Source organism: Vanellus vanellus, assembly GCF_965231255.1.
Source record: "Vanellus vanellus genome assembly, chromosome: 12".
NCBI lineage: Eukaryota > Metazoa > Chordata > Aves > Charadriiformes > Charadriidae > Vanellus > Vanellus vanellus.
In genome coordinates this window covers 16,528,784-16,555,886 of record NC_138917.1, presented here as the reverse complement: position 1 = coordinate 16,555,886, position 27,103 = coordinate 16,528,784, and the positions used below count along the sequence as shown (strand labels likewise).

Here is a 27,103-nt window from a genome sequence, read left to right as displayed (position 1 = left end):
TTTTTTTTTAAAAGTTAAATCCTGAAACAGATCCTGACATATATATATATATATATTTTAAAAAAAGGAGAAAAGTTTCTGAGGCTTCCATAAATTTTGAAGGGAGGAAGTTTAAAACTTGGGTGTTCTTCTCCATAAGTCACTTTCCACAAGGAAACGGCTTGATTTTATGTGTGTATTTTTACCATTCAAACTTCAGTATTTTTGTAAAAACTTCTGTTTTCACCATTTAAAATTGTGTATATGTATCCACAATAAGCATGAAGAGGGAGCACACTTGCTCTGAGAATGTCAGCTAGCGTAGGCTTTCTTATTCATATTTGGGCAAGAGCCCTAACTGTTGGCTCACGACACTCCCAGTTACTTTCTTCCCCAAACACTGCATCCACAAATGTATCAGCCAATTAATCCAGACATAATTAATTACGGCCACCAGCAGCAGAACAAAATTGCTTTGCCAGTTGCCTATGTGACTGGATCTCTTCCCACAAGCTGCCCAAAGGAAAAAACTGGGAGACCTAATCTCTACAGAAAATCAACTGTAAAGAGAGTAAAGTGAATTTAGACCCTTTGAAAGAAAGCAGATTGAGTAGTCAACTTATCCTCAGAAAAGACTCAGCTCAGACAAGAGCAAGGTTATGTTCTTCCATGCTGCCATGTTCAATTCCGTACTTGAGGGACCATCAGAACAAAGGAAACAAGGTGAATTCAAAGCTTTCTGTTTGAAGATGCCTATGAGAATGCGAAGTGAGAGCAGGTGCCACAACTATCCTTCTGTGGAATATTTGGTAGAATGTTAAAAAAAAAAAAAAGTTTCCTTGGAAGCGGCATTTCTAGCTATATAGCTGACTATGAACCAGAGATTTCTAGTTCTCCCTCCTTGTATGATTTATTCAGGCCTAAAGAAGTTAACTAAGTATTTAAAAAAAAAAATCTGCATATGGGTTAGACTTTGATGTTTGCAGTCTACATTACTTAATTCCAAAATACACCTCCTTTCCCAAGCCTGGATATAGAAGACACAGACTGAGCCACAATGTCACAAATTTTGTATTGTTAATCCTCTGCTGAATGCAGAGTAGATTGACAAATTATGGTCAGATAGGTCAAGTCTGGTTTTGTGGGGTTTGGGGGTTGTTTTTTTTTTTAGAATTTTATTCTAACGATACAGAAAATTACTTCTCTGGCTGTTAAAATGCATCCACTTCTAGACCAGAACTGGAACCAATAGCTCCTAAGAGGTGCAGAACAACGCTGCAAATGAGGATCCTTTTCCTCAGTGTGACTGGATTCAAAATTATATGAAAGAATATTTTCAATGTATATATTTCATGCAGCAAAGATTCCTTAAGTGGGAAGAAGGTTTCCCAATTTAGCCTGCTGTTTTGCTTCCTCTCTCACCACTACCATGGCACTGTGTCCAGCAAAAAGAAAAGTGGAAGGAAGGGAAAAAAAAAAAGAAAACGGGGAGGGGCGGAACCCCCAAAACCCCAATGCTTGCCTTTCAGTGTGTCACATTGTTTCATGTGCCGTGAAGGGCGCCGAAGAGCTTCCACAAGCTTTTGAAAATATCTCGCTTCCAATGCATCTGAGCTGTAAACTCCCCAACTGGCTACTGTAGAATGAAATTAAGCGAGCAGCATATTTTTAAAGTTCCAAAATCCAAAGTAAAGTTTATTGGGAACTTCAATATAATTGTCTCAACTCTGCAAATTAGAATGAATATTTAATGTTACAATGCTACTACCACAAAAGGCCTACTTCTTTTGATAAAGACACTGATTTATCTCAAAGCGTCCTGGGAGGGTGAGGCTGAAATATTGCAAAAGAAGCTGGCTTGGATCTAGGTTTCAAAAAAGACAAAAAAAATTATCAGCCCTCAGTTTCTAACTGCCTTACATTAGTCTTCAAAGTTTAGGGAGATTAAAAACATCACTAAGCAAAGCAAGAAAATACCAGACATACTGGATTACAAATACAGTCCAATTTTATCTCCTAATTATTTAAAATGCAAGCTGCCAAGTGCACCAACCATTATGACAACAAAAATCTGATCCAACTTTGCAACAACAACAAAAAAATGTTTATCAGAGAGGTCTAAACCACAGACTTATTTTATAAGCTTGGAAGCAATTCCAGAGCTAGTGCCATACATCTCGAAGAAAAAAGATAAACCCTCACTCACATTTTTATATAACAACATCAACAAATATAAATGGATCAACAGTCTTCATGCAAAAACATTAAAAGCCTTTACAGTCAAAACCACAAGACTTCAACAATGACTACTTCTTATCAGGGACATTTCCGCTAACATAAGTGCAAGAAAAATGCTTGGCAGAAGTGTCCCGACTTGTGTGTGTCAAGAGAGAGGAGTGAGGAACCAAGCTGGCTTTCAAGGGCTCAGAGCACTCGCTTGGTCCTTACAAGAAAGGAAACCATTTACCTACTTCAGGAAAAGTCTTGTAGGACAAGGGTTTCAACCCCTTCTGAATCATCTCTGGTTTCCACGAATTTTGCATAGAAACTGAAGCCAAATGGCATCTGAGAACTAAAGACTGAACAGTGAACTGAAGGCTTGAACAGTGCATGTGAGAACAAGACACAGGCAACAACATTTGAAGAGGCAGGGAAATTTCATGTTCTTATCCTCCACTCACTTTTTTTTTTTTCCAAATGCTTCTGGAGGACAAGCTGACTCAGCAGATCCAAAAGGGAAATAGAGTCTTTCAATAACAGGGTGCTGTTTGAAATCCAGCCCAATCTTATGGTGGCTGAAAGTTATTATCCAATAGGTGGCCAATGTTAAATGAAACAGAAATTTCACTTCCAGTTTCTGTTAAGTAGGTGTCTGCAACGCAACTGGCAGTTTCACCAGACAGGCCAAGCTCTGGCTCTCCAAGCCATGACCGAGGCATGCTGGCAGGGCAGGACAGTGGCTTACACCTGTTTTGTGGCAAAGAACTTCATTTACCAGTGCTGTTAAATATGAACCAGGAGTGAGCGTGTGTTTTTAAAAGAAAGATGAAGAGGAGAATTCTACATATATGACTTTTTCCTGATTAATTCCAGCAACAGAATATGTATAGCATGTTTACACTATATAAATTATTATCACATCAAATTAAACTTGATACATAACTCTTAAATTTTGTTCCAAGCTATAAGCGAGGAGCTGTAGGACTGCCATCCGATATAACTCTGCTATCGTGCCTTATGAAGCAAATGACTAAGCCAGGAAATTTTACTGGAGGAACCTCAGCAAAGCACTTCGGGCTAGTTTCTCAATATTAGGACATCTGAGAGTATGGCTACATGGCAGGCATTCCACGGTAATAGCTCCTATCAACACTTCCACTGGGGTTTAAAGAAAGGCATAAGCTGCCTCAAATTACCTTGTATTTACCATGGGGTATAAGGGAATGCAGACAGGACTCCGCAGAGCAGCCAGTTACTGGTGCATCCACAGCCTCGCTTACCCAGAGACTATCTGCCCCAAAACTGCAACCAAACTCCCATGTCAGCCTTCAAGGTATCTGATGCTAAGATATCTCCACCCTAGCCAGGCACAGATCAGGTGGGATGAGATGGTGTTTAACTCTTCCAGCACTTTGCCATGCCATTCTTTGCCTGGTTGCCAATACATCCCCGGGGCAGACAACCTATTTTAAGTTTCCTCCGACATCGGCTGTCCCTATATGCTTAAAGGGAAAAGCAAACTACCACCCAAAAGAACAGCCCCTGAGGAGAAACCAAATAATTAGCAACATGTATTTTGGTACAGAAAGATGCAGAGAACATGGCTTCACCTTTCAGTGCACATGAAGAAAAAATCTTGGAAAAGCAAGGAACCAGACATTTTTTTTTCAGCAATATTTAGTCTAACTCTGCCCCCACATATGTCAAGTCTTGCACTGAAAGAAGTACACTATGTAAACTTTTAAGAAGTTTTAAAAATAGTTTTTTTTCTTTATATGCTATGCAGTGTCTTCCCTTAAGAGTATTCATAAGAGCTGAAAAAGGGCAGTATGTCCTCAGGTACTCTACAATAACAAGTGTCTGCTGAGCCGCGTGAGTTAGAACCACCGCTATTTCCAAAGCTGTGTTTCCACCTATGTGTTATTGAGGACAATGTTATTGATGATCCAGTAACAAACAGAATAAACCCTACATTGTCACAACCGTGACGCAATGTATATACACACACATATATACATCCAGGAAAAAGAAGGTAAATTTAAAACAAGTATTTCAATAATAAGTGAGTGTTACAAAATAATATTTTTCCTCCTAAATGCATGGATAAAGAACCTTTTGCTAGTCTCTGAATTTGGCTTTCACAGCTACATCATCAAGCAATGTCCGACCCAATAAAAATATTTCTGTAGAATTTAGTAACTACATCTATAGCACCTTGTCTGAGATTCAGAAGCCTTGGAAATTAAAATATGGCAAGAGCAGAATTTATGACAACTCTGTGAAGTAATGTCTATACATACATTCCCTCTTAATGCCATGATTCATTTACTGCTAGGTCTATACTGTAAAACTTAAAAATAAGTTAGTGGTTCTCTCCCAAAACAATGCCCACCCACAGAAGGCAGGCTTTTGGCCCCTGTGCCTGTTAAGCTGTTTTCTGCCTACTGAATGATGGCAACCAGAATAAAAGTCAACAATGCTCAGATCTGTTAAAAGCTTCAAGCTCTTTGCAGCACTCCCCATAAGCCATAAGCAAATGTGATATTGCAAAATGGCTTGTCATCACCCTCTTCCTGCCCTTCGCAACACATATATTCCTCACGAAGGGATCTTTTCTCTCAAATAGCACCTTTGAGATACTGAAACCTTACTGCTCTAGTATTTTACTTCGGCTCTATTATAGGAAATAGCAGGGGAAGATGTCTGTTGTTGCACAATTCTATTTATGAATTGAAAATTACTTCTAATATATTTATTATTTCAAGGATCACTAATTGTTACAAAGGACAGAGCTCTGAGTTACAACTAACTGCTGCCAGCATAATCTGCTAAAGCCATGCCTAAAGTAACAGCACTTCTATATTGAACGGTATCGTGTACAAGGTATTCACTGAAAGGGAGAAAAATCCCATTTTGCTGACATAGACTCATGTGATTATTCTATGTTTTCAGTAGAAGAAACTGAAATGAACTAAGTTCAATGGACTCAACTTTGAAGACCCTTTTCCTTTACATACTTGAGAAAGTTAGAGATGTAAGCTGTGCAATGTTAACAATTCAAAGAGAAAATAAAACCTGTAGCATTTTCTTCATTCAAACAGACCGTCATTACCATGTCTTTACACCCAAACTTTCCTAAGCTTCCCCCGTTGCTATTCCTAATCATACTCCTTCACAGTTCTAAATAACCTTTTTTAAACTTCAAACAATACAGACTAAATTCTCATTCAGTCATTGCTCCAGTAGTATTTACTGGCATGTTTACATATGCAATACATATTCCAGAATAGCTGATAAATAGAAGTACTTTTCTTATTTCACTCTATGTCTATAACAAGAACTCTTCTTATCAGTTTCCCTTCATACACAAGAAGCAAATAATTTGCTCTTCTGGTCATTTTAGTTCAGCCACCCTTAGCTCCTCTATGAACTTCTTCAAGCTTGTCCAATATCTTTTTGGGTTTTTTTCTGGAAACAAAAGCATATTGTAATGGTGGCAGAGAACCATATACTGCATACTGCTTGCACGATAAAATCTCTGCAGGCATGCAAAGCACTACCAGACTTGGATTGGCCTCAGCATCTATGCTGAAACACATATAAATTCACCACACGTGCTTTTATACACAGATCTAAGAAGGCTAACAGAGGAGTACTTGCAAATGCAATGAGTAATGAGAAACGGGGGAGTAACAATACCATAGGTCCATGCTAGTTTCTGAAGAAGCAATGTACCCTGCAATGCTCCAAAAGGAACAGCAAGTGACAACTCAGTTGGGGTTGTAGCCTGAACTTATTGAAGTTTCCTCCCGATTTTCAGTAACTCCCTGATGAGGGTTTCAGAAAAAGTCAGCAAAAGGAAAGAGGATTTCTCTAAAGGTCACATTCAAATGCTTCTAAACAAGTGATTATTTTCAATCCCAACCTCTTTGGTATCAACTGGAACTTTGCCTGAGAAAACGGCTTCAGTACTCTGCCTACTGGTTTGTTTGTACAGCGGTACAGGAAATATGTAAATAGATTAAATATATGACAAAGTGCCAAGCATTTGAGAAAGCCTGTATACCCGTTTCTGTAATATTCTCTGCTACACAATTATGACTGCCACAGCCCAACTGTCCAGAAGTCAGCCCCAAAATCCCCACTGAAAGCAGACACCATGCAGTGTCTGATGGGCTTGCTTGCCATCATCTCAGGACCATCACACATGTTCACACATTATCAGCCTTTGCTCAGACTGACACTAGTCTGAAATTCCATTAAGTGCCACGCACCAAGCTACAGATACAATGGGTGACAGCCCAGGAGAAAGCATGTTCAATGCCTAGCTTATTTGTTTTGTTCACATTTAGGTAAACACCTCTCTCTGCCATTCATAAATTACAATGTCTTATGACAAGAATTCAAATTTGGAGCCCTAACCCGGCACTCCATAAACATAGTTTTTGGAAAAAAAAAAAAAAAACCAAAAACAAACAAAAAAAACACAGTTCAGCTTACTACAGGACCTGATTCTTGGTGTTCATCTTTCTCATTTAAAATTTAGTTCTCCAAAACCAAGGATATTCATTAGTCAGCTTAAACCTTTTCCCATCTATCAATTAATTTTAATTGCTTGAGCAAAGAAATATGGAAGAACCCGAGTTTTCACTTTGAGAGAATTTATGAGAGAAACATTATTTTTCATAGACGATTAACACTTTACACTTGCAGCTCTACTAGGCTTAGTCAAGTTGTCCTTCCTTGCTGAGTATTCAGAGTTTGCCCAGTAAAAGAAGGGTTCTGACCCCAGCAGAAAGAATTATATTTTAAAATAAAGACACGCTGAAAAAGTGAGACTTAAACTACTAATACAGAACAGCACAGCTCTCCAGCCACATGGATAAATTTTAACATTTATATCCCTGCTAACTAGAGACAGGCTCAAACCAAAACCACAAATATGGAGAAAGTCTGAACGCAGATCAGAGTTTTATAGCTCACACCCCAACTCTTCTCTTAACAATGGCTGGAAAATGCTTTTCAAAACTCCTAGAATATTTGTTCCATATACAGGAAATGAGTTTAATAGTGCATCTTTGGGGATTAGCTTTGTTTAGCTGTCCAAGCCTTTGATTCAAAGTCTGTAGATTGTATTGCTTTCGCTGTTACACAGAAACAGACATATTTCCTGATGGGATGCCTCCCTCGCTCACATGGTCATTCACCTTAATCCCTGTTAACTTTATAGGATGCTGTACTGCGCATATAATTGGCTGTAAAGGAAGTCCTTTATACATGTTTCTTGGCCTTCCTCTATTCACAGCATGAAAACGGTGAAGATAAATATACTGCTGAAGCATGGGAATTGGGAAGATGGATGAAAAGCATTACATTCTTACAGAGGACTTCTTCATTTCTAGACAACATAAAGCAGTTCCAGAGGATGAATTTACTACTTCTCTGCTTCAGCATAGTGTGCTGTATTATGACCCTATAATTCACTGCGAGCAAGGCAGCAGCTGAGAGCTGTATTGCCCCTGGAGCTGTCTGAGAGATGGCTATGATTCACCAAATCACTGTTCCCTTTCCAATTTCCCCGCTGCCTCAAGGGAGGCAGCAAGTACCGCTGCTGCACTGTCCTCTTCCCAAAATGATTCTGCTCCTGAGCTGGGCTATGCTCCACCATCTTTCCACTCACACATAGGCAAGTAAGGAAATAGGAGACGTGAAGAAAAATTCTTAAGGCTTCAAAAATACATATAAGGTACACGTTTTTGTTAGCAATCTGTACAGCGGGTGTGGTATGGCTAGGCAGTATGTGTGGTACAATACTTGCCTCAGATATTGTAGTATGGTGTGCTAGCCAATGTAAGATGGCAAAAGGATTCTTGATGGTCCACACCCAAGTGTGCAGCCCGCTAGTTAGACCACCACGTGGCTTTGTTTCTCCACCAAGATTTAGTTTGTGAACAATGTATCACTTAAAGCTAAGGCAAAGGCAATAGCTGTTAAAATAGAAGTATCTATCACATACAGTGTTGAGACCTGAGGAACTGGAAGGGAGAAAAAGAAGCACAGGGCAACTGCTGAGAAAGTGTGCTCTGTTGGCAAAGAGAACTTTAAGTGTCCAAAGGGAGAGGAAAAAAAAAAACAAACCCAAACCAAACAAAACAAACCCAACAAATGCCCATATCTTACACACAGACTAAAGTGCAATGATTCCAGCCAGACAGTCCAAACTCTCCAAAACCACAGAGCCGCTGGATTGAAACCATCCTTACAATTCAATATTCAGAGAAATCATCGTTAAATTCATAATAATGGGTTGTGAGATGCTATCAAATCCTCTTTAGACAGGCAGAATTTGTCTGCATTCTCTTCATATTTATCAGGAGGGGAGAGCAGGGAAGCTACAGGCTCAGATGTGCCTGGCTGCAAACCCAGCTGTAGGGGTGTGCTCACTGCAGCCAGGCTAACAGGACAGTAACTGCCTCTTCAGCACCATACATTTAACTGTCCTCTCTATTGCTTAAAAGAACAAATGACATTCGCAGCAGAGAACCAGTGGCAATAACTAAAAAGCTTGGGAGCAGCCACCACTAACCATCAGTCACCATTTCTAAACTTGACCATAGGTGATATATCACTGCCAGTACCACAAGGAGGAAGGAAGAGGTGTTAATTAACCTGCAAACCTGCTCCACTTTGTGCTCCAGATAGTACAAAGGCCCACCAGAATAGGAGGCATAGTTCACCCTCATTATAAGGCTCTCCATTACACAGCCAGCACAAACAAAAGCCTACCGCTTTGACTCACCACTCCACTTCAGTTCATTGTAAACATTTTGACATGCATTTCACTCACGTACAACCTCTGCTGCTCTGACGAATAACCTTCATGAGAGGGTAATTTCATTATTCAGGCAAACACCAGAAAAAGAGATCATCTTCCTGCAAAGCCTCGAGTCTAGCTGGTGCAGCAGAGCTCATCTTCAGTTGAATTTTTAGCTAACATTTTCCTTTGCTCTTTAGTTACATCTGTGCAGTCCATTTCATCTAGTAACAGTAGTAAGAGACCGGCATTCTCCTCATCCCATATTATTTACATATTATGATATATACATATGCTAGCCATACACTCTATCACTACGCTCCTACTAATATTGCACTGAATCTATATGCATGACCAAAAGGAAGGTACAACAATAAGCAGGAAAGCTACATCTCTTGAATGCATGTGTCCTTGGACAGGCCTCCACAAGGGGTGGAGATTCAGCTCATCCATTAAAGACACGTTCCTTCCACCACCTGCTAACCTTGTCCAAATTCTCGTTCAGATGAGTGGGAAATAAAGTGTCTTTTTTCTCCATATGTTAAAACTGCTTTGATTGATACAAACTTTTAAAATTAGACGTCTTGGGCCACTGGATTGTGATGAGAGCTGGACAGTTCAGAAAGACCCCTTTCCAAAAGGATTTCAGGAAGATGACTGTAGAGCAAAAGAAGAAACAAAGTAAGAGGGTTTTTTTTTGCAAAGGGAGATCAGATAAACTCCAAGAAGAATTCAAACATTCTTTTTCATTCTTATTTCCTTACTTTGCTATGTTTTTATGAATAAGCCAGGTATTTATTACCTACTTTCCTGAGCAATGAATTAAGTGTACAGCTGGCATTGAAGTTCTTCATGAACTTTAAATATTTCTATCTCAACAACTTCCATAGGTAAAAGGATAAAATCTATCCTATCCTCACTTCCCTGATGGGGAAGTGGGAAAAAGTGGGTAAAACTGGTAGTTTCAAAAAGAAGACAAATGAGACTCAATGAGTGACAAGTGCTTAGCTATCTTGGGTCTCTGAGGATTCCCCTTCAAGCAACTTGGGAAAGAATATACAGCTAAAGCTGGGGTCCAGACTAGAATACATGGCTCCTGCATGTCTTTCTTAAGTCACAAATTTTTCAGAGACCAGGTAGCACCACAGCAATGACTATCCAACTGACCACCCACATCACAAACACCTCCCAACTTCACATCCAAGCCCGCAGACCAGTCTCCTAATCTCAGATGACTTCAAAGCCTACCTACCTTGCGATTCAGAGTGCTTAAGAAAGCTGTATTTAACCTATTACCCTATCTCCTTAAGTACAACAGGACTGACATCCTACCCATAAAAATCCCAACCACAAAGTAGAGACCCCAGGGGCTACACCAGTCAGCAAAGGCATACCCTGTTATCAGAGATGCAAGGATTGCATGGTAAGCCTGTGCCTGAACCCCTGAGAGCTTTAACTTTGTTGGGATCTTTCTGCCATATATACCTGTATATAAAATATGGTTCAGCATGAGTTGTTAATGGATAAATCTGTGCTGCACAAGAATATTCAGCTTCCAACAGACAAGAGAGCTACAGTAATTACTATCACAAGATAAAAATACAAACATAGATTATTTTATGATTGAAGCAAAACGGACTAAGGGCACAGCCCAGATATCCCACCTGTACTGCCTATGCTTCTGATGTGCCCATTTCCCCCCATCCCCTTAACAACCAAGTCAATGATTTTGTTACACATGTGCATGTGAATCCTACATTCATTTCTCCGACTGTGTCCCCAGTACCAAATGAACCCTAATTTTTGCACTTTGCATCCTTTAATAAGCCTGTCCACATTAGCTGAAGAAACACTCGATCCTCTGCCTACTCGCTTGTTTCAGGCCTCCTTCCAGAGGAAAGGTCTACCCTTTCTCTCTAGGACCTAACCAGCCCTCCCTCATCTTCTTTCTTAAGAGCTTATTTTCAGCCAGTCTGAGAGGATTGCATTTTGCTCATTCCTGTTTGATATATTTTTTGTGAGACAGAATCATATGAGATTGAAGGCCCAGAAAACCCCATGCTGTGTACCTTGCATAAAATGTACTTCTTCTTACACTAGAAAAAGGCTTACATGACATACAGTTTTTATAAATATATATCTATGAAATTTTGAAAGTAGGCAAAAAAACATTACAGTATCGTAAGGTGGCAAGGAATACAAAAGAAGAAAAAACCCACAGTGAACAGAATCCATTTTTATAAAAAAACCCCAACCTATGCTTAACACAAACTCCTTCATGAATTCTCTTTATACTTGCAGCGACACAAATTCAGCATTCTGCTGACACTGTTGCTGACGCTACTGAAAAAGTCACCCAAGAAGGTTCATTTTAAAATAAAATTTTACAAGGAGAGGAAACGGGGATTTGTAACAGAACATTTCCTTTTTCTTAATCACAGCATTACTACTGTGATGGTATAAAGTCCACTTGGACTTCTTAATAGAATTAATGATAAAGACATAACTTTTGGGGGCCCACTGCTACAAAGACATCCGGTTAAGAGGGAAAAATCTTATAGTTACCCCCCAAAATCCCCCCTGAAATTACTTAATACCAACAAACAAGAGATTCCTGCAGTAACTCGGTGATTCTAATATTGCTATTAATTTTTAATACTACCTTCAGATTCCATTCACTCGAGTCACTGAGGAATTCTAAAGTATTTACAGGCATCAGTCAAACAAGGAACCTTTTCAGCTCTTTGCTCTTAGAATCGTGAGGTATAAACTTTCAACTTCCATACAGAAGATATTTTTAAAATGAAGAGTGCATTTCCCAGAATAATGATGCTCTAATACCAAACAGCAGCTCAGTTATTTTGTGTTAAGAAACCAAAGCCCTTCTTACACAATTTCAAAGCAGCAGCTGTGACTTTGAAACTAGGAATTCATCCTGGCCACCTGCTTTGAAACTAGCCAAAATAAACGTGGTGGGATGGCTCCTGTTGATAACCATGGGATGGCAGGGTAGCACAGGTTGTTTGCTGTTAGGGCTTTAGGTCCTAGAGGTCACCAACTTCTCCAGGATCTTGTCTGGATGAGGACCTTGGGATCAAGCCGCATCTGAAAACTGGATTATTATTATTATTAAGTGCTAGACTGCGGTACTGTTACTCATGAGGAACGAAATCATTGCACAGTTGAGATATATTGTTCACGGCACGCCATTCACGGTATGATGTTTTATTCCAACAGCAGATGACCCTTTTCAATCACTCAGCAAACAGTATTATGGTCTGGCTTGTAAGGTATTGTTTTCTTTGAAGAAAGGGTTTGGTTTGCTGTTGGTTTGAGTTTTTTAATATACTCAAAAGCATCCATAATAGTAATAACAGTAAACTAACAATGATGACTTCAAAAACCTCAAACTAGCCCACTTATTCTAGCCTTAATGAACGCACAAACATTGCAAAAAACAGTGCCCACCAATGCAACTTAGTAGAACTGAGATCTTCCCAGATTCACAACCACAGCTAATGTAGTGCGCCTCAGGAGATATTTCAGGGCCTAACCCTCCTCTCAGCAGTTAATGGAGAGTTAACGGACTTCAACGGTAAAAGAATATGGCCCAGTAAGACTCAGTCATTTCTAATTCTCAGAGTTAAAAAGAAAGCATATTTTGCATTAACCTGAAAATAATCCCCTTCAGAAAACTACACTACAAAATACTACTGAAGAAAAAGAAACCTTTAATATTTAAAAACATACAAACATGTTCCTAAAAGTTTATTTTAATACAATATTGCTGGGGGGGAGGGGGTAGGTGGTAAAAAAAAACAACCAACCAAACAGGTCACTGCTGAGTTTCCTACATTCTTTCCAGTTTCTACTCCTTTTTGCCTTGATTTCTGCTTTTGCACACCCCTTGTGCCAAGGCATATTTCAGAAAAAAAATTCTCTGAGAATAAGACCGTGGTGCAATACTTTGTTAAAGTAACCTACTGTAACACTAGCAGTACCAAGGTGGAAATATTTTCTCCTTACAGCCAACAAAGGACCCATACCTTGATCTTCAAGGAAAAGCCTCTGGATGGTGCAACTCAAAAGGCTGCTGCAAGTTTATCTCTTTTTTTTTTTTTCCCCTCCTCTTTTCTTATAAATTACTCTGCCTTTTGATGTCTATTCTTGCTCTTAAAAAAAATACACACATCAGATTAAGATGAAAACTGCCCACACAACAAGTTTGTGTTTACAAGCTTAAGAGCAAGTTTCACTTGAACACAGGTCAATGCCGCTTTAAGAAAACATCACATACCAAAAAAATCACACATGGTTAGAACACATCATGAGCAGAGAGGAATTGTGGACTCAGTCTGTGAGGCACCAAGCCAGCCTGAGAAGCCCTTTGAAGTTAGAAAAACATCCTCTGGTCAGAGCACATTTGTGAAACCGTGGGACAGGCGCTTTAAACAACATTCACTCTGAGATCACCTGTGGTGTGCCAGTGGATTGGCGCCTGTGTAACCTCAACAACGTAACCCTTTATATTCCACAAAGATCACTCACTCCAAGAGCTGTCCTATCAGTAGCATACAGTCAAAAAAACGCATGGCAAAACCTGTACCATTACACCCTCTGTACAACACAGGCAGTTCCAACAGGCATGTGAAGTTTGGATAAAGCCTGCTGTAAACAGAGCTTGGGCAACGGAAGGAATGGCGCTTTACCTTGACAAACCAGCACTGATAGGGAAGGAAGGCATCACCCTGCAAGAAGGGCCACTGCAAATCAGTGTTGCACAAAACCTACAATACAGTTTGGCGTGCAGCCGGGTATGACACAAAATACTCACTGTTAGTCACCATCATCACGAGAAGAAAGATTCTTGGCTGTGGATGACTAAGTCCAGGTAACACACACATCCCCCACCCACTTACACTTACAGGCAGATGAGACTGAACATCAGGAGACTGCTTTTACAGCTGAGTTACTTCCCTCCACCCATTTCTGCCATCAGCAATTAGCACGCAGCCCACCGACATCAGTAAACTGTGCCAACCCACTTTAAAGCCATATCTTACCCCTGACCTGGCATGTCTCTCAGACTGACACACCTCTCAGAAAAGAGTCTCTGTACATATTCCTAACTGAAGGCAGAACTGGTTATCCATTGCTGATACTACTCTATATTGGCATTGATATGCAATAGCAGCAGATTTTGAATAGACCCCATGTCTACTGAGAGCATGGAAGGAGAAAGCCTCACCCTGTCTTTGGATAGGGCTCCTGCTGATAGTAGAAGACACTCTGACTGTACAGTAGGCCAGGACTCTCCGCTTGCTTAAAACATACCCCTAAAGACATGACACTAGCATTTCTCTTGTCTTCTGTATTTGACAAGCTTTCCTATTTTCCCCAGCGGTGGTGAAATTCTCCTCATTTTTTTTCAGGAGGCCAGGACTGTTGGTGTTGCCATCAGAAACACACACAAGGAGGGTCAGACTACTGTTGCAGAGCTAATCAGGGACCTCAGTCTTTTTGCTACTCCCACAGGACATTACCCATTGTCTGTTATTCATTTACTGGCAAATCTAGGGGGCTTCCCACTGCAGTGCCTTTGGTTTCTGTCTTGTCAAAATGGGGAAAATCAGAGGTGGCCTTAGATTAGTTTTGGCAGAGGTTTGTTCTGTGTTTAAACAGCACGTGTATGTTCACTGACTAAGCACAGGCAACACCTGCATGCTCCAGTCCAGCTAGTCCCTCACGGACAACAGCAAATGTCCAAGGACACAGAGCTACTTCAACACGCATTACTTCATCACACAGTTCTCACAAAAATTGATTTCATTCATTTTTTTCTAAATTGCATTAAAAAAAAAAAAAAAAATCAAACAGCACATCTGGAAATGAGTGCCATCATAAGGTCGATGACCAAATTCCAATGAAGTCTATGTAGCATCAATGAATACAATACTTCCTTATCAAATGCTGGGGTTGTTCTCTCTCTTTTCTGTCACACATCACCACGTTTTAATCCAAGACTGACCACCTTTCAAAGAAAAGCCCTGTACAATAGCTTAGACAGGAAGAGATCTCATTTACTTCTTTATGCTGTGCGTTAGTCCAGAGTTTGTGTGCTTCCTATTGGTCATAAATAAACAATTAAAGCCAGCCTTGAAGTAGAAGAAAAAAAACCAACAAAACCAAAAGAGAATGAGACTGTGGTGCAATACTTCAACAAATAAACCTAATTAGATAAAAAACACCTTCATGCAATCAAAATGTGGTATTTTAATGGGTATTAAGCAGTGCTGTGGGAATAGCCTTCCTCAAAACATGCAAGTTTACAGTGCTAATTACAGATGGGAATTTAAGTGGCAGTACAACTGGGAAAAACTTTTGTGAACCTGTCAGAAAATGATCAGATAAGCTGCATCTGCAGGGGAAAATACATTGCCATTCCACCAGCAATGCAGCTGCTAGATAAAAAGCCTATTAGTCTCACCACTTGAACCTTCCCTCACCTTCCACTGATGTGGCAGAGAACCCAATACAAAACCACTGAAAGCAATGAGAAGCTTCCCCTCTATTACAGCAGGGCTTTCACATCAAAACACAACAGAGAAATATTGCAAAATTTTTCAAAATTATAAAGCCAGACTTACCTAACTGCACTGAGTTAGTTTAAAAATATACCTTTAAAAGTAATTTATTTATATTATTCTGAAAACCTCCTTTTACATACATATCCACATCAGGAACAAGACCTTGCACATAAGCTTTGCATAAATAAAAATAGCTTTAACTGAGATAACCTATGAAGTTTATCCTCAAAATAAAATTAAATATTCAGGACGGCTAAATGAGGCACAGTTTTTCCATGGGAAAAATATCAACGTATTATTTATTTTTCTGTAAGTACTTCTTTTGAAAAGTTTTTCCTTCCCACCTGGGCTTCGGCTAAAAGCCACAATGTACATTTAAACAGTGTGTACACTTTAGAAAACTATCAACCATCCTTTTTAAAGCAGAAGCATATGAAATTATTTGATCCACTTTTCATATAGAAAGTCTAGGGCTGACCATAAAGAAATAGGCAGGCTCCCAGTATAAACTTACCAGGATTACATCAAAGACTTTCCTCTAGGATCAGACGATTGATTTCTTCAATGCTTTTTAGAATTTCTTCCAGGATATTTTGGGTTATTGCCTTAGACCTTTGCTCAGCTGGAATGACAGATATTCTGTTTGCTAGACTGTGATGTTCTCTCTTTATAGGGGAATGAGTGTCTGTAGTTTATACACACGTACGCTATGTGAACAGAGAGACTTGGAAAGTTCACAAGCAAAATTATTATTTATTGTTTCAAAAAAAGAGTAGTTTATTACAGAAACACTGATACAGGCTTAACCGCAGCATCTTATGCAATACAGAGACGACTTGTTATTCTGTGAGCTCAAGACTGGGGCACTCTATGCTCCAAGAAAATTCCCGCTCCCCCAATCAGGCATTTGTTCTTTATATGCATTTAACACATAAGGCTTAGTTTCACAGCTACTACCGTCTTTACCTAACTCTCTTGAAACTAATCATCCTGGAATCACAAAAGACTTTTAAGATGGGACAAGAAGCATCTTAGTCCTTACCTACCACTATCAAATCTTCGGGGAATCAGACAGCAAACTGTCTCTAAGGGTAATGCGACAAACTACCCACCATTCTCCTTCCTCCCCCAAGACAAATCTGCCACCTCCGTACCACTCATCATTCGCATCAGAGTATGGATCAAAAGATCTGAGGCTGCTCCCAAATCCCATTTCTCCTGCAAGACAGTGCTTTGTTCTGTCACTTCCCTACTGAGTCTATCCCCTTATTTTATGCCTCACAGCATGTGTGGCTGCACCCCAAGATCAAACACCCATGCGTGATTTTCTTTCACAGGTCTTGAATCACAATGTTATACTTTAATAGGAACCTCAATATACTTAATCCCTTTAAAGCTGCCACAGTAATGCCCTCAAATGCATTAAATTCCACCCTAATCGCAAAACGCAAAGTATTTCTCTCGATGGACAGTGTGTAGACTGTTCTGACCACATGCCAATCCATCTCCGAGCTAAAGCAATACACACTGCCTACATTTGTTAGTTTGAAGCCCAAGGATACAAGGCTGAAAATTCCAGAACTTTAAAAGTTCTCTGCTGCAGATTTTGCTCAAAACATAACTGATCCCCTCCCACATTTTAAGGGAGCATCTCACATTCTTAAGGGATTCTCACGGAAAGTGATAAAAGGGACCAGTGCCACTAAGCCTGCATTTAAATCCAAATCCATTGCAACCGAAAGCAAGACTGGTAGATGGCACTTTTCAAGTTACAAGCAAGACACCCGTTCACAGTCAGCTCAATGAGTTTCAGAGTTCCACAGAATTTTCAGATCGAGAAGGGTTATTGGAGAAAATTACCAAACTCAGAGCTTTGACAGAAAGCAGAAAAACTGCTTGCCTACTAAGTCTTGTGAACAAGAATTCAGTTTTATTAACAACAGCTTCATATTTAAGGATCAGCTCCTTCTCATGTACATTTAGCAGGGACCTTGGTTTGAACTAGGGAACCACGAGGTCTTCTGTTACCCCTGCCAAGGGGTTAGTGTGGCAGGATCTTTTAGGTGTATTTTTACAGGACTGCTCTTAGCCATTGAGGAGCTTCTCAGGCCCTGACGGCATTTTAGTCTCCTGTGGCCATGGTCTGGTCTTCTGAGGAGCAAAAGGATTTACTCCACCAAAAGTTTTATAGACTAAAACAATAAGATCATTTATTGCCCTATAACATACAATAGGCCACACCACACAAACGAAATCAGTGGTACTCCATTTCACAGCTGTTATAGGACCTCCCAACAAAAGACCGCATTGTTCCCTTCCTCAAATGATTATATTCTGTATGACTAAACCAGAAGTATTTCTCATATATGATGGGCACATATCAGGCCACGTGATACACACGCGTATATGCATTTAGGAATCTGGCTGAACACTTACTTGCAGATACAAGCCTGCTTGAAAGCCATCTCCCATGACAAGGCAATGGGGAGGTCCTATCAAACAGTGGACATGACAGCAGTCTACTTGCAAGACACTAACTACACAGGACTTTCCAACTCAAAAAAAGGATGTCTCACACGTTCAGAAGTGTCACCTCTATTCTGCAACTTACAAGATAAAATATATGCCATATTGTTCTGATGACAATAAACCCAGAAGTTTACAAAACGCAAATGCACTGTATGGCTGCACCCCTTGCAGGGAGACCAGGGCAGCAATAGCTGAACGTACACAAGTCATTTCCCCTCTCTCTCAGATTACGCAGTAGTAAAAGTATCTGCGCCAGCACAGCCCTTTCATCACAGCTAACACCACTGGCGTTCCACCACTGCAAGACAAATGTCATGAGATATTCCAACACAAACACTCTTTGCTGGCTCAGAAATCAGACACAATGAAGATTTTGCATTTGGAACTTGGTTAATAATTCTTGAATGGAATACAGTCCAACTCAGTCTCCCATAGCTGTAGTTACTCTGTAGGAATAAATACAAGCTTGGTTTTGCTGCCAATGTTGGCAGATATGACTAAATAAATTCACAGAGAAAGTCTATTTGACCATTTCTTCACATTAATTTTTTTAACTAAAACTATACCTCATTTTCCATGCAAAGGTATCTATAAATATCTCATAGTCTGAAAAATCGTGAGTATTCAGAGTAACTAGTATATTAACTAGAAAAGTAGTTTAGTTACAAAAAAATACTTCAAGTATTTTGTACATTTCAACATCTACCATTTACTTTCCAACCAGGTTTTGATGCTGACATTCACTAAGCAAAATCCATCCACAAGGATTTCTATAAAGGCCAACATCTGCAGCACAGGGAGCAATGTTCCATTTTGATTTAAATATCATCACTGAACAATTATTTCCCCAACTTTGGAAAAACTCTTACAAAGTTTCAATACTCAAGAGACTTCTTTTTCCTCTGTCCATAACCCAATTCAAAAGAAACCATAAAAGTCAACTAAGATCTTCTTCTGAAGGGTGCCTACAAACAGCCACTTACCGAGCTCCTCCTGGGTCTTATTACAGATCTCACAAAAGCTACAGAAAATCCTTCTGTTAATGAATGCTGCTGTAAAGAACATTCCCATATGTCGACAATCATGTGCTACAAATTTCCCATTTTTGTTATAACCAAAGTTTTAGTGTAAGCCTGGACTGCATTATTTACATTTAAGTCATTACTGTAAAGTAACTGTTGTTACTTTTCATCCCAATTTACGGAAGAAAATGTACTCCATAACCCAGGCCACCTCATTCAGAAGAATTAAGGTTTTACTAAGCCAACGGGGACTCTCAGTAGCCCAAGAGACATAGCTTGTGTCACTTATATTCTGTGTAGTAGCTGGGTGAAGTACTCATCTCTTTCCTTCTTACAAACATTACCCTAAGTAACTCCACTTTAGAGAGGGTGGGAGAAAGAGGGTTGTTAGAGATCAAAAAAAAGTTACTTTAACGAGATTGTTTGCAGAAACTTCACAGGCCATTCAGCTTTCCAATCAACATGCCAAATTAGAAGTGCACCACATTAAATCTGAAACACCTATAAAACAAGCCCTGATGTAATACAGACTGTCTTCCATCCACCTCCTCCATATGGCTCAAGCAAAGTCAACTTTTAATTTCATAACACAAAATATATAATTTATGCTTTTCTTCATATGTCAATTTAACCTCCGGCACATAGCTTTGAAACCATGTAAGGATGCCTAACACTTTCCATATGGCAACTGAATTGTGGCTTTTAATTGCACCAACTGGTATCATTCAAGGATAATTCCCTTGGAATCCAGCTTTCTGCTACAGTATTGGCCAATTCACTAATCTCATCACCATGGCACTAATACTTTCAAAGACTCTTTGATTGTTAATATTCATATTATAATTTTCCCAAACCAGAGCTGTCAAGATATACTATGTACACCACTAATTAAATTATCTTGGTTTGTTGGCACCAAATTTCAACACTAAATAAGATTCTGCTTCTCTCCCTTTCAATACAAAGTTTGGCAATTTTATTTTAAATGCCAAACACAATATTTCGTGTATCAAAATATTTTTTGTCATACCAATATCTAGCACTGATTCTGTTATTTCTTTTAATCCTCAGAGTCAATACAAATAATTATCTATACAATACTGACACTAAAGTACTTGAAAATGTTTCTGTTTAAAAGATCACTTCAAGCAGCCACAGAAGACAGCACCCAAGGAAATTTTAATTGCTCTTGTCACCGTATCAGTACGAAGGCAGTCTTTCAAATGTCATTTTACCCATGAGATGACCCCAACGCAGTGCTACAATTAAATCTTCCACTTCAACAGCCTTTAAGCCATAGTATATACATACCACTAAGGTCTCTTTTCTGTTTATTATTTCCATTTTGGATGAATGATCTACCCAGCTGTGTCTTCCATAAGGCTATGTATTTTTATATGCACACACACATATGCTATTTAACAGTGGGGGACTGGGAAGGGCTTTTTTTTAAAAAAAAAAAAAAAAATTTGAGACAGATCATTCTAGAGGAGAGTGAAGTTGACACTGGCGTAGTCTCCTCTCAGCCATGCAAGGAATGCCCATTAATGTCACTGGCAGTTACAGGCACAGAACAAATGGAGAACAAGCCCCACCTCTGAAGCAGAGATGTGCCTCAGCATTTCATACTGTATTATTCCCAGACCAGATACTCAACTCTAATTAATATCAATTAGGGTTGAACATGAGGCTCACTAGCACCAAAGAGGCCAGCAGAAGTGGTAAGCTAAAGTCTTTTCTATTTTAGCTAAAATGATTACTTACAACTTGCCTCACTGTGAGCTGGTTTGAAATTTAATTAAAAATATGAGATCTTTTTCCAATCCCAAGCGCAGATCTCAATGAGATGGCGAAAGAAACTAGTAAAATTTCTTATGGCTTTGAAGATAAAAGTAAATTGAATAAGCAAATGTCGTATTTGATATTTTCCCCTCTAGCACAGAACTACTTCTCAGTTAAATAAATAAATACATGAATATTTGCAAACAATGTTGATCTCCAAAAACAGTCTGTAAAAGTAAACACACTGAATAAATTTAAACTTAAGAATTGTACAGGATAATTCAGTGTCAGAAAACCTTTCTGGGCACAAGTTAACTCATTCTTAAAGCAGCAAAACCAGTGTATTTACTTGCTCTAACAGATTTACAGCCTCAGTGGTTTCAATTAGCTTTGAAACTAGAAGATGACTCTAGACCTCATACTTTTCATGGATGCAACAGAATTCCTTTTTTCTTTAATTCTACGTGATGCGGAAGGCTGCAGCCCAGCCCTCAGCCTCCACAGCAATTAAAACATTTAGAGCAGAGCAGCCCCTGCTGGGCAGGTGGCAATGGTTTAATGAGATCAGAGCTCTTGGCACGGGACAGAAAGTTGTGTACACACCAGAAGCGCGTATTTCAGATACAGTCCCCTTCCCCTGGCTCATGCCTTCACCCAACAATTTACTATGAGATCCTTCTCATATGACTGATGCATTTGGCAATAGCTGGACACTAATTATTGTTCTCCCAGTGAACTGGAGGAGGGGAAATCATGGACAGACAAAATATGACACATCAGCTGAAGGAAGTCTGCTCTAACCAAGAAACTCTCAAAACTTCAGTTCAGGAAGAGAAAAGGTGTTGTATTCTTGAATCCTCCTTGTGTCAAGCACGCCTTGAGTGAACTGACGTAAAGACCTCCCCTCCACAACTATTGTAAATTCAGTCATTCTGGAGAGGAGGACAAATGAAATTTTATTGCTTTCCTGTATTAGTCACTCATTCCTCTTGTAAAACGTTACATGAATCCCCCTGAACTTCAGTGTCATCTCCCCTGGATGACCAACTTCAGCAAAACAATTCAGTGTGTCCATTCTTGAGGAAACCAGCCTTCCAAGAACAACCAAGACAGAATTTTTGGCTTATATAGAGCAATGTAAATCAAATTTCCCTATCGCGTTCAAGTTCTAACCAAAATGATTCAAAGCTTTGAAGTTTCAGACTTGGAAACAACTGGGTGCTCTCCTCTCCCATCAACCTGTCTTCGGAATTACACTGGATTTCACCAAATAGGGCCCTACACACTAATGAAGGCAGCATCAACAAAACTCTGGTTAAGGACTCCTAGAAGGAAAACTATTTCTAGGACCATTATTTTTTAAAAAAACTCAACTGCTCAACTGGATGTTTCTCTGAATGCAGATATTTTCATCAGCATTTGAGCTAACTCTTTCTGCCATAAGTCACAAGTGCAGCAATTAGGACCCATTTCAGGGGAAAAAACGTATTTTAATGAGAAGCCAAAGTTTCAGCTGTGACACGGTAAAACTGTACCATTCCACAGAGCCTTGTAAACTAATTGAACATTTTAGGAGGAATTTTGAAGTAGTAAGGAGAAGAGCCCTTGGCTGATTCAAGTGCAACAGTACAACATTATGGCAGAATACACAACTGTCCCACACAATCCCATGTGACTAACCGTAAGTAGAAGTGACTAGTATTTCTACGTCTTGAGGTGAATGAAGAGCCAAGAGGTTAGGCTACAATTCGCTTTGTATCTTGGTATAATTATAGAAGAGATCAAAGAGATCTCAGAAGAGAAACAGTCATGCAATCTCAGTTATGGAGTCAATAGCTGTGACTCCATAATCCTTGTCTAAAAGACTGTACATATGGCACATCTGGTTCCAATGTAGGATTAGAAATGCATCCTTCCATATTACCAAAAGTTCATATTTTAAAGGAACTTTAATGTAGCTGTCACAGTGTGCCTGTGACAGGATGACAATTAAACTAAATCAATTAGCAGGCTATATATGCATACAGATGCTACCAAATATATTAGGCAATAAATTGCTAGTACTTTCAAACATTCAGAAACAGCTCTATCAGGATGACAGTTAAAAGCCTCATGGGAACAGTGCTTTTAAACCTATTTACATTTTTATAATGTACTAAAACTGTAGACTAATTTTTAGTTAATGGCTTGCTAATTGCTGAGCTATCACGAGGAGGACACCTTGAGTAAGAAGAGAAATACTGTTCTACTGTCATTCCAGCTGAGCAGACCTCATGGAACTGAAAACTGAAGAGCTTTGTGAATAGCAAAATACCTTTGACAAAAGATTTTTTTTCTTCTTTTGAGAAAGTAAACTGTCTTTGTGGAAGAAAATATATTTCACAAAGCTTAAGTCAGAGTTTTTGACCTTTAACTCTTGTATTTTAAACCTATGTTTAGTTTGCTGAGTTTAGCTTCTTTCCTAGGAAATATATATGTGAAAGGTAGAACGTATCTAAAAAGCTTGACTCACAAAAATGGGGATAATTAAAATAATTAAAAGCACATGTTTTTACTCTTTGCATCTGTATCATACATGTATGTACCATTATTAATGAGAACTTCTTTCTTTGGACCCATTGTCTCCAAGTAAAGCACAATAAAAATCACTTCAAACAACCATACACACAAGTTGAACATGAGGCAACTATGCTGATCAATTACAAACACTTACATCAATATCTTACCCCCTTTGCCTTACTTGTAGTGACTCCAAAACAGTTTATCCTCCTCTAAATATAACACTGGTGGAATCTAAAGAGTCATCATTAGCTTTTCCCATACTACACATCTTCTACACCCCACCTAAAATGAAGTATTCTCCACTTGCAAGTTAATTTTTCCCGAGACACGAGAAGTCCAGGCTTCTGACAATAAAACTGGTGGCTAACAAAGCAAAGAGCCTGCAGGAGGTTTGGTGGCCCTGCTCTGCTTGTGCTTTCAGAGCCACATTCCTCGCTGGGAAGCACAGATTCCAATCTCCCCATCTCTCAGGTTACTCTTCCACTGATGAAGCTTTCAGGGCTTGATCCAAAGCTCACGGAAGTCAATGGAAGTCTTTCAGTAAACATCAATAAGCTCTGGATCATACACTGAACCACTATAAGGACCATATCTAAGAACTGTTAAGTTTGTTTACCTCCCGTCATGCCTTTTTGTTTAAAGAGACAACATTAAAAAAAAAAAAAGCCAAGTTATTTTCTCCAGCCCAGCTTTACAGGGGACAACTGGAGGAAAGAGAAAGGGTGGAAAGTGACCAGTGTGGTAATAGCCAGGACAAGTGACATACGCAGTAACTCTTATGAAGAAAGTCAGCCATGCATTATTAGCAAAGAGCAAGTAAATAACAATACACTCTTCGGGGATTTCTCCTTTCCTGAATTCCTCTGCCAAAATGTCACAGACAAACTTGTGCACCAATCAGGGTTCACAAGCTTGCGCACACTGGCAGGGTGCTGGGCTTTTCCCAGAGATTCTGTTTGTTCATGTTTGTGAAGGGTTTTGTCCTAATCGTACTGCCCAGCCGCTAGCAAACAGGTCCCCTTACTCCTCTGGCTTTTGTACCAGCACTAAGTTTGCTCTGCAACTCCTAACTTCATCAAAGGACTGAAGAAAACCACCCACGGGGCAGCCCCTTGGAGAAGCATTAGGGCAAAGAAAACCCTTCCTTTGCACAACAGACCCTTGGGAGGGAGAGAGGGATGTAGAAAGAGCTTTTGGTTTTCCCTATTTCAAAAAGAAGGGGCGGGGGAGAGTGGGGGCAGCGAGGAAGCTGACATACCCTGCTGGCGCTGGAGAGCCTGCAAACAGCCCGGTGCTGGCAGCCTTGCTGGAGTCCCGAGCTGCTGCCTCCGCTGCTGCTGCCCCCGGCGTATTTCTGCTTCACCATCCAGTCCTCCAGCCCTTTGCGAGCCAAAGAGGCGTTCACCGCGAAACTATCACCTAGAAAAGAGGAGACAATGCCGCCGCTGAGCCGCCCGCAGAGCCCGCCCGGCCCCCGCGGCCATCCCCGCTGCCTCCCGGCCCCGGCCCCGGCCCCGGTCCCGCCTGGCCGCGGATCCGCGGGGGTCACAAGGGCCGGGGCCGGGACCGGGACCGCGATCGGGACCGCGACCGGGGCCGGGACTGGCAGGCAGCGGGCAAACCGCGGCGAAAAGTTGAGGGGAGAGGGCAGGGGGACAGGGACAGCCACCCGCACCGGGGAAAGGCGTTCAAAGTTACTAGCAGTAAGGAGCCATCCCTACCTTCTGGACTTTCTCGGGGCTTACAAACGGCAGCTAGGCAGATCCGGAGGAAAGTGTGTAGGGGAAACAATAAAGGAAGATCATTAGACACCAGTATAAAATCACAGCAATAAACCCAGTAAAATCCAAATAAGGGGAAGGGGCTAAGGAAGTAGCAAGTGAAAAGAACTAACCATGTTTCGAGTGAAGTTTCCCCATCTCTCTGCATTGATCTGCAATTACGATTCATTTGACTGTTTTCAGTAGGGTCAGGTTCGCTCCTTGTTATTTTTGTAGATATATAAAATCCCAGCGTATTTAGAAATCCATGTGCTCCGCTTCTCCCTGCTAACGCACAAGCGAGATCAAATCTCAGTTCCTCTCCTGCAGCACGGTCCAGCGTCCCCCTCTCCGCTCCAGTCTTCCTCCTCTCTCCTCTCTTTCCCAAAGACAGAGGCGGTTACAAAAGACCTTACTTCACCCACCGGGGAACATGATTGACACCTCATTGAGATTAGACCACTTGCAGGCAGCCTCCGCCTTCCCATTGGGCCGCGGCGGCAGATGAAAGGGGCGAGTGAGCCTTTTGGAGGCTCAAAAAAAAAAAAAAAAAAAAAAAAAAAAAGGAAAGAAAGAAAGAAAGAAAAAAAAAAAAAGAAAAAGAAAAAGGAGCAGCCAGGGCGCGTTTCACTTCCAGCCGGGCACGGGCGGCAGGGCCGGCCCCGCTCCGCTCCCCGCGCAGCCCCGGGGGCGCCGGGCAGACAATGCGCCGCGCTGCCCCCCGCCGCCCCGGCCCCCGCCTTGCCCGCCCGCGAAGCCGGCCCGCTTCCCCCCGCGCTGCCGGCGGCTCCTGGCGCTGCCGCCGCCGGCAGTCCCTGCCCTGCCCGGCCGGGGGCTGCCGGGGCCGCCCCGCCGGGCAGCGCCGCCCTCCGCAGGCTGCGCGGGTCCCCGCGGGCAGCCGGCGCTGCGGGGTGCCGCTCTCCGCGGCCGGGTGCCCCCTCGATTCGCTGAAAAGCAGCTTTTCCACGTGGGCCGAAGGGGGTCCCTCCCAGCCGCGACCCTTCCGGCGTGCAGAAGGGGTCGGGACGCCCCCGCAAACCACCTTCCATCGCGGCTGGGACTCAGATGCGGTGATGGAGCGCTCCTGAACCCCTCGTGTCCCTACTTAACAGTATCTGGATTGGGAAGGAAGCCAGCACGTCTGGAAAAGCAGTTGTTCAATTGACTTAGTCCTGCGAACTGTTTTGCACGGGCACCTCTGCGCACACAAGTGATCCTACTGAAGTCACTGCTAATGCCAAAATGCAGTTTTCAGGGTCAGATCTGGAACCCTTTCTCAGAGATTCAAGATGTTGGCAGCAGGAGGAGGACAAAGCCTCTACCAGCCTTTCAAAATTATTATTATTATTAATTGAGTAGATGAGATTTAAAAAGAATCTCCCCTTCTTCTCCAGTGTATGAATGGTATATTTTTTACATATAGAATAAACTAAAAGGAAACTTGCTGTTTCATAAAGACAATTCTCGCAGTCATTAAAAATTTGTTTCCTTCCTCTGGCCAGTCATTATTTTTCTGTTTATGAAAATCGCATCTCCCTTGAGATCCTTGTAGTTCAACTAGGAGAGATAAAAGGGAGTGCGTAGCAGATTCAGAACAAGAAGAAATGAAGGCTTCTGAGAATTTCACTCAAGAAACTACTAGTTAAACTATGTAGGGATTGACCCAGATGGGCCTGGTCCAAAAACTTCAAGGCCACATCTGCGCTTTCAAATCCATACGTTTCAAGCACAGGGAGGAAGGAGTTAGACTTGGGAGCTCATCTGAAAAAAAGATTCAAAGCATATGTAGTAACACTTCTGCAGGGAATTGGGACGGGGAGAGGAGGGTCAGGCTTGGAGCTCATTTTTAGA

General features: G+C 40.9%; 1 protein-coding gene across 1 annotated transcript in view; it reads right to left on the bottom strand.

Moving 5' to 3' along the window:
• Window positions 1-25,488, bottom strand: part of NKD1 (NKD inhibitor of WNT signaling pathway 1) — a gene marked incomplete at its 3' end in the record, with an annotated part of 108,416 nt that extends 82,928 nt beyond the window's left edge. Inside the window, exons 1-3 of the mRNA XM_082489360.1 lie at window positions 25,387-25,488; window positions 25,214-25,246; window positions 24,751-24,911 (exon numbers count right to left, since the gene is read on the bottom strand). Of these exons, the coding sequence (XP_082345486.1) occupies window positions 24,751-24,911; window positions 25,214-25,246; window positions 25,387-25,411 (219 nt within the window). The 5' untranslated portion in view covers window positions 25,412-25,488. The remainder of the gene's footprint in view (window positions 1-24,750; window positions 24,912-25,213; window positions 25,247-25,386) is intronic.
• Between the last annotated feature and the right edge of the window lie 1,615 nt (window positions 25,489-27,103).